This window comes from Centruroides sculpturatus, unplaced genomic scaffold (genome assembly GCF_000671375.1).
Source record: "Centruroides sculpturatus isolate CEXI.00-Female unplaced genomic scaffold, Cexi_2.0 scaffold1652, whole genome shotgun sequence".
Classification (NCBI taxonomy): domain Eukaryota; kingdom Metazoa; phylum Arthropoda; class Arachnida; order Scorpiones; family Buthidae; genus Centruroides; species Centruroides sculpturatus.
In genome coordinates this window covers 35,271-44,396 of record NW_019385825.1, presented here as the reverse complement: position 1 = coordinate 44,396, position 9,126 = coordinate 35,271, and the positions used below count along the sequence as shown (strand labels likewise).

Below are 9,126 nucleotides of genomic sequence, written 5' to 3'. Positions count from 1 at the left end.
AATTAATTTCTAACTCTCTCTGTAGTGATTGTAACTTGTGAATGTCGCAGTATAAAATATCTAAATAAAATGGTAAAAAATGTCTTTCTATTCATAAATAATGCATACTTATACTAATATATATATATATATATATATAATAATTTTTATGCGGAAAATTGTTTAATAAAAATAATATATGTATTTTTTATGTGTTAGATGAGAGCGTTTTAATAAGATAATTAAGATAATTCACAAGATGCCAGACCTATAAATCGCGTTAAAACTTCCATTTGATCACTGGTTTGACTGGACAAAGTGCTTCTTCTCTGGCAGTGATGAAATGTTGTATATCAGAAGTCTTCGGGGATTAGGAGGCCATCACTTCTGCAGTTTTGGTCCTGTATACTTCTAAATGTCAGCTGTCTTCGCTGCATATAGAATGATTTATCAACGATGGTTTTACATTGTGTATTTCTAAAATATTCTCTCTTGCCGTACTAAATTTTTATTAAGAAAATAATAAATTTCAAAAAGAGAAATTTATCATTTGTACTTCGATAAATAAATTCGTATATTTCTAAATGTACTAAAGTTTACAATTTCTTAAAATTTCAAATATAAAAAATAATAATAATAATATTACATATAATCTGATTACAGATTTTATAACATTTAAATAATTTTTCTACATTAAAAAAAAAAAATCGATATTGAATAATGTAAAACGAATTTTATCAGACTTACTCGAATTACAAAATTCTTTACAGAACTTTCACTCGAAAATGATAACGAAGTTAATGGTAGATAGCGAGTTGAAGTTGGATTGCAATTACATCTCTTCACATTTTATCACGTTAATTAATATCAAGTTTTTGTTAGGAACGGATCATTTCACACCCTGATTATACAGTTTACAATTGTAAAATGTATTATCAGAAACTAAATTTCTAAAACGGACATAAAAGTATAACAAGCTATTATTCAAGCAAACACATCAATAGCCTAGACTTTAATGATTCCCTATCAAGAGTAGTTTCCTGTTGGTTGAGCTAATTCTTAACTGAGGATGCGTTAATTGATTGGTTAACGTTGATAGAAGTGACAACCGACTGAACACAACTACAATTTCGACTGAATAATTCGTTTTCTTAATATTTATTCTCTTAAAACTTATAAATATTAATATTAATAGAATTATTATTTAAAGCTTAATTTTTAAATTAAAATTAAGAAAACAAGGATAGAAGTTAATAACAATCACAGTGTGTATATATATTTGGGGGCATCCTATTTTATGTAAAAAGATATGTATAAACTTGCTAGATGTAAAAGTAGGTTAATGTATTAATTATATAATTCAGAGAAATCTAGATGTTATGTAACATGAAACACGAATCACCAGTTTTATTGTTAGTAAGTGAAGTTTTACACAAAAAAATGGCTATAGATTTTTAACTTAGTGTTTCGAAATTGAACTGTGGTTCAGTTAATTAGCATTATTCTATGAAACTATTATTACAACGTAGAAAATAAAATGTAGGAAAAATCATCTTGTGAACGTGATGGGGAAAATATTTATTTATTATTTTTTATTTAACAAGTTCTCGTTCATATCAAGCAGGAAGCTTGTAGATAACATGGATCAGCGCTCGGTTCATGCTGGTGAGAATAAAACGAACGGATTTTATCCCATCATCAGCTTCATTAAAGGTGTCTGATTATATACTTGACCCGCCGATAAGGAAAATGACCACTTATTGTTAATTCTCTGCAAGTAACAAACTTGTCACGAGAAATCGTTAACGAACCTCAAAGTAGTTAACCATCTCTTCGTAGAAAATTCTAATTACGTGACGAATTATAAGATTAGGACGTCGTTATTCAATATGTAACAGAACTGGTTGCGTAAGAAATGTAGACAGGTAATATATGAGTAATTAATGAACCAGTCAAGTCGACGTTAATGAATGAACGGAAAATTGAAATGAACTATTTATTACCATGAGAGAGAATTATTATAACCTCAATATCCTGTCCGAAATGAATTGACAACATGAATAGCAGTTCATTTATTAGTTCCTTAATATAATAATATAAATTTTTGATTCTGCTTGAGGCATATAAATTTTGATAAGAGGTAAACTTTATTCTTCAATCTCTCAACCTGAATTTCTATGACTCTGAAAAAAAAATCTATTAATGTCAATTAATGTGACGTGTTCCTGATCCGTTAGCTGAATTAAAACGTGACAGATAGGAAGGAAATGTATTCGTGTTACAGTAAAATTAAATATATCCCTATGCATACATGTTTTCCTCATTTGTATTCTCACGTTGATAAAAATTCACATGAGTTTTAAATTACTTTTCTCCAAACTCTATACTAATACAATCGATAAATTGACAAATTAATAGAAAATAATTAAATAAATAATACTAAAATAAATCATAAGTAAAATTTTACTTGTAAACATAGTAAAGTCAGTTATTTATGAAGATGATATTCAGGGATTAATTAGTAAACTCATAGATGAATATGCAAGCCTTGAGAGAGGCGAGGTGGGTTTCGAAAGTCACAAATAGATGAACCTCTACCTATCTCAAAACCGTATAAATTTATGAATAAATCAGATTTTCGAGCTTGTGTCAAAAGAATTTATATTTTTTTCTATATAAAAGATTAAATTTTGAGATTTTTCTATAACAAAAACCGGTCAAATCTTCTGGTCCCTCTGACATGTGTGAATTTTGCCTAATATTAGAGCTGTTACAGAATCCTACGATACAAAATCTTACTTGTTTATATTTTATTTTGTTGTCACTGATATAATATCAATAATACTATAGTTTTACTGTAACGACACCCATTATCATTCAGTAATACTATTAGATTTTTAACTATTAAAATTTATAATAGATTATTTATTTATTTCAGTTTTACATGCAAAAATTATCTTCGATATTAAACATTTTTGATTAAATCTAGAAAAATCTTTTAAATATTTCTTTATACACAATTATTACTTAAATACAATAAATTTATATACAAATTATATAAATAATTTATAATTTTAATAGTAAAAAATAAACATTTCTTACGTTTTTTCCCCCTTTTTTCTATGCATATTTTAATTATTTTTCTTTAGTATTGTACATATATTTTATACTAAAATTTATAATATTTATTACGAGAAGATCAGTTATTTGGGAATATTTTTATTTATTTATTTATCCTTTTTTATGTAACATTTATAAACTTGTCCAGACTGTGACATAAATAAGAATTGTGTCATACTCAGAACTTCTGTAATTCACCGACCACAATTGTAACATATATAGAAACTAATAACTCATCTAATTTTATTGTCACTGTTCGGTGTCATTTCACAAAATATCTACAGAAAATATGTCTGCAACAACTGTGTGTAAAAAATGAGCGCTGGAGCTGTCATTCCAATATAGGCTATATATATATATCTCCCAATCTACATTAATAACTTATACTGTAGAATAGATAGAAAAGAGTGTCATCAGGCAATTTGGTTTGAATCTTAGACAAAAATTGGTCCCAAAATTTAATTCTTTATATAAAGAACACGATATTTAAAAAGTATAGAAATGGTTTTTATTGATCTTATTCATATATTTTTTTGATTTTCTTAAAGGGATCGCTTCCTGTATCTGAGCCTCATCTCATCTCTTTTAGACTCTTAAATAAGTTCAAAAGAAGAGTGAAATTTATTATGTTAAGAATTTAAAAATTACTTTATCCCCATTTAATTTGAATATTGAGAGAATAAGAATATAATTAATTAATTTAAATCGAACAATATTCTGTTTTTCTATCTTGTTGATTAAGTTAGAGCAACGCAACACTTGGGCGATCTTCCGGGAGATCTTTTTAAGGGTAACTGGTCCCTATTCAGGCGTTACAGACGTGAAGAAAACCCGGAAAACTCCACGTGGCCAGCCCGTTCTGGCCACGATCGAACTCTCAGTGTTTAGGGAACGGAACCACTTGGCCACTGGTGGGCCCTGTTTTTTCTATCCTTCGATTTATACATTGTGGCCCATTTTAATCAATTCGCTAGAATAACTCGAAAAATACATATATAAAAAGTCACCAACCAAACATGTCAAGGGGGGTTCTAAGATGGGGTATCGGTTTCATGATAAATGGCGTTACAATAGGTGAAAGAGGGGTCAACTCCATTTTCTTAAATGAAAACCGCCATTTTTTATTGCGTATTATGATTATAAATGAAAAATAAACTTTTATCTAACACATTCTCTTTTTTTTTTTCGAAAGATGTACTTGTCAGAAGTTATGAGGGTTTGAACTTTTATGCCACACCACGTGCCATATCTGTGAAGTTTATTGAAGAAAAATACTGAAAAAATCTGTTAGATAGAGCGGGGACCCACTATGCACGAATTGTATGTAGTCAATTATTTAAAGAAACACTTTAATGGATGGTGAAATGGACGATGTGGGTCCACACGATTGCCGGATTTGACTTCATCAGACTTTTATTTGTGGGAATATTTAAAGAATGTTGTCTATGAATCGTCCATTTCACCATCCATTAAAGTGTTTCTTTAAATAATCAATAACTAGAGAATATACGGTCGTAAGAATTCCAATCAAACATACCACAAAACGTTTTATTAAAAACTATGAGACATTTGAAGATTTCATTCAGAAAAATGGAGACGTCTTTAAACATCGTTTGCCATAGGAGAACACTTTGATAGGCACTCACGTTAATTAACCATTCTGCTAAAAGTTTAAATTAAACGAAAAATGTATTGAGTAAATTTAAGATGACCTCGAGCTATGGCACAAGTTTTTGTACCATTTTTATTATCTGAAAAAAAGAATGATTCTACCAAATAATAATAGTTTCTCAATGACAATTTTTGCATTTTCTTTTTCCGTTTTTTTTCAATGGACTTTACAAATATCCGCAGATGTTCAAACACTCGTAACTTTTCATAAGTGCATCTTTCAGATAAAATTTATTTTTGGCGTAGAAATATAATATGCAATAATAAATGGGGGTTTTCATCAGTGGCGCATTATCCTATGGAAAAAAAGGTAATTGCCTGGAACCTCCACCAACAGGGGATTCCAAATCAATCATTTTAAAGAAAATCTTTCCTCAAAAACTTGGGAAATTTCGGGACAATGAAAATGTCTGAAACACTGTACTCGGGATCCTCTAATTCAAATTTGCCTGGGCCCCATAAAGCTATAACGCGCCACTGGTTTCCATTTAAGAAAAGGAAATTGACCCGTTTTCACGTATTGTAAAGCTATCTATGATAAAACACCATATTGTGGCCTCCTTGAAATCTAACAATTTTGGTTCAATGATTTTTTGTAGGAAGCGTATTTTTCGAGTTATTTTAGCGGATTGATTAAAAGGAACCATCCTACATTTGATGTTGATTTTTATTATAAATGATATGAATGATACACATTATAAATAATTGAGATAGCTTCTATAAAAAAGGGCATTGTTACATTGTATTTTAAGTATTGTTATGGTAATTATATTATGTAACCTTTCATTTATTAAGAAGTCTCTAAGTATAGGTTATGCAAGCGCATCATTACCTATTGTTACAATTAAACTAATTGTTGAAACATAATTCGAAAGATAAATTAATTATATTTTTGTAAATTATTTTAATCAAAATTTGTATTTTTTATTTTTATTCAGTACTTATTCTACTATTTTTTTACTTTATTTATATTGTTATAAATGTATTTTATTGTTTTATTTTATTTCATAACATAGAACATTTTTACTGTTTCGAATAACCTTACAACGATAAATATTTATAATTTTTATATATTTTAATATTAAACATAATGGCACATATATTATAATATTTTATTTTTTAAATTCCTTATCATAATTTTATAAAAGATGTATTTTCTATTTCCTAAAAATTATTTCTATCCTGCTGGTATTTTTTTCATATGGATCATAGGTTGTGCAGGCTCACAATAGACGAGACAATGAAGGATGGGAAATATTCATATCCGGGTCAAACACCTACAAAACTTTCTGAGTCGACCCGGAACTGAGAAATAACTGCTTTTCTGAAATTTCTAAACTGAAATTTCGGTATCCGAAAGCTGAGGGAAGTTCGTGTCTTATATTCTAACATAAAACCACATATAAATATGTGGAAAATTACATGCTAAATGGTACATTGAATACCATTTTTCTTGGATAGGGTCCAGTTTACCGCGGGCCCCATACAAGTTCTCGACGGATCTGGATACGTAAACTTCGACATTACCGAAAATAGTTAAGACACATTTCGCTCCTCTGAGGGACCAACGTCCAGGGAGACTATCCCTGGACGTTGGTCCCTCAGAGGAGCGAAATGTGTTTGTAATTTAGTAATCCAGCGTCTGGTCGTTAGTATGCTACTGTACTTTCTAGTGTTTTTACTATTTTTTCAGGACGAATTAAACTAATATAAAAATTATTTTAAATATTTATTACAACTTTTCCTCATTATTTTATTCATTTTTTATCTTAAGAATGAATTTTAAGAGCATTTTATAACATCACTCGAAGAAAATTTTATGTCTTCCTCCACGTATTTAACGAGTTAATATTTTTCTTTGAATTTCACTTAGTAATTTAATTAGAAATCGTGTCCAGGTTGGAACACTTGTGCTCCTAGTGTACCCTAGTGGTACCTAAAACTAGTGTGCGTGCAGGTTTTCATCATATTGAAAAAACTAAGTGCTCTAACGAGAACAGACTTTCATTTCAATGTAGTTTAAGGTGGATACATCTGACACACACACTGAGTGTGACTATAGCAATCTTTATAACAGCTCAATGTGAATTTTTTATTTGAATATTTATGCAAATTAAACTGGTTTTATCTTTTAAATGATGTCACGTACTGATAAAATTCATATTTTTTTTTTCTTATATTTATAGGGACTATCCTTTCTGGCCTTGATACTTCTAGGCGGAAGGTTATACGAAGTAGATCGAGAAGTGAGTTTTCTCGATCTAGTAATGAACACCTGGCTACCGAAACCAAGGTCGGAAAGTTCATCTTCCAAACCTAACACGTCTCCCGTAGCTTTATCAGCTAAAGCGCATCGACCTGTTGGGCACGGACCGGTCACTAGAACAATTACTATCGATCCTACGCGTAGACTACTTCATACGACAAATTTAAGGATAGATTTAGATTATTTTGTAGGTAAGTTATTAAGAACACGTTCTACAGTAATTTTGCTTTTATTTATTTATTTATTACAAGAGATTTAATTAATCTTATGCTTTGATTATGTTTGCAGTCGAATTATCTACGGCCAGAACTACTTTAATATTAAGTGTCGTGTTCGTTGCAATATTTATTTTAAGTTGGTGGTGGATGGCATTCGCCATCAAACAAGCTCGCGATGATGTAAGTTGCTGACAGTTTAATTTTTTTAATATATATATATAAATGTTTTTAATAAATAAACATTATTACTTAGATTAAGAAAGAGCACTTATTGATGTGGTTTGTTTATTTTATTTTTGCCGGAGAGATCGATGAGAAGGATGATCTTCGAGAGTTGATTTGTGTTTGTTCTTCTCTCTCTCTTTTCGTCTAAATTTATTTTTAAAAAATTCGTTTTAAATACTCATATAAAATCATTTTATAATAAATAAATTAACATTCTAAAACAATTTTTTAGTTTATTGCTGATAGTCAGAACCGTCGAGAAGTTGTATGGAGTTGGAGTAAACGGACCACTTTTACCCCTCACCGGACCCATTTTGACAGTTATTTTTTTTCTTAAATAAATGAAATTATTTTATTTTCTCTTAGTAAAAATAACATTAATTTATAGGGGTAGGAACGAACTAAATTTTCTGTGGATCGGGGAAAAACCCTAGCTCCTTCCTCTCGATGGTTCTGCTGATAGTTTATCAATGTACCGAGAACTAATCAAAGTACGTAGAAATAACACTTAATAATTAATACTAACTGAAGTACTAAATAAGTAGTCAATAGCGCTTTATAGCTGTATGGGGCCCATGCAAACTGAATTAAGAGGCCCCATATACTGTAGTGTTGACTTCAGACACTTTTCTTCGGGGGAATTTTTTTGGGGAAGTAGTTTCTTATAAAAGATTGGTTTGGGGGCCCTTTTTATGAGAATGCCCCATGCAATTTTTCTTTTTGCCCATAGGATAACGCTCCACTGTGAATAGTGCGTACTGTAGTAGTTTAACAATGTATTTCATCGAATTCGTTTAGTCTACTGACTGATTATACCGTGTTGAATAGAAGAATACTCTGTATATTTTTCTTGCATATCTTTTTATATTTTTTTTACCTTTACTTGAAGCACACATTTAAAAGAATATAAATAAAATAAACATTTATAAGTTTAAAGTTCTCAATTTAACGATAAAACATAAACCATAAAGACCAAAACAGTTCGAGGAAGAGGCCTAAAGTATTATAAAATACAGAAAAAAATAAAATAAAATAATTTCCAAGAAATCTAATTTCTTAAAAACTCGAAAATATTGAGTTTCCTGGTTGTTCTATTCAGTATTATTTAAATAATAATATGTTTTAAAAAGTAATAATGGCAATAACCCGTTTATCGACCTTTAAATTCCAGATGCACTTCGTGATAGAAAGTTGAAGATCAAGGCCATTACTGCAGGAATTTTCAAATCTAGGACTAAAAAAAAAACACTCTGATGACACTTTTTATAACAAAGACACCGACGTTAAAACGTTGATTTATTTTAATTTTTAAATTCATTAGTAAAAGTGTTGTTATTTCATTAAAATGGCGCAGTAATTAAAAAAAAAATGGGAATTGCAATATTTTAATTTTTTAATTTATGTTTATTAGTACTTATATAAAAAAAATCTAATTAAAGTAATTTATTATAGAAAATTTTATATAATTTTTTAGAAAATAATTTAGTTCATTATATAAATTTAATTAAAAGCAATTTAACCATATAATTTAGGGGACGGTGTCTCTTCGCACAGTTCTGTTATTGGCAGTATTTGCTGCTGTAGATGTTGCTGCTAGTGCTGGATTTATTCTACTTAGAATTATCATGGTAGGTTCAATAATTAAAA

The 9,126-nt window shown here is 29.3% G+C and overlaps 1 protein-coding gene across 1 annotated transcript in view; it reads left to right on the top strand.

Moving 5' to 3' along the window:
- Nucleotides 1–9,126, top strand: part of LOC111642364 — a 57,678-nt gene that overhangs the window by 41,099 nt on the left and 7,453 nt on the right. Inside the window, exons 2-4 of the mRNA XM_023388700.1 lie at nt 6,957–7,227; nt 7,325–7,434; nt 9,012–9,107. Coding sequence (XP_023244468.1) covers nt 6,957–7,227; nt 7,325–7,434; nt 9,012–9,107 — 477 coding nt within the window. The remainder of the gene's footprint in view (nt 1–6,956; nt 7,228–7,324; nt 7,435–9,011; nt 9,108–9,126) is intronic.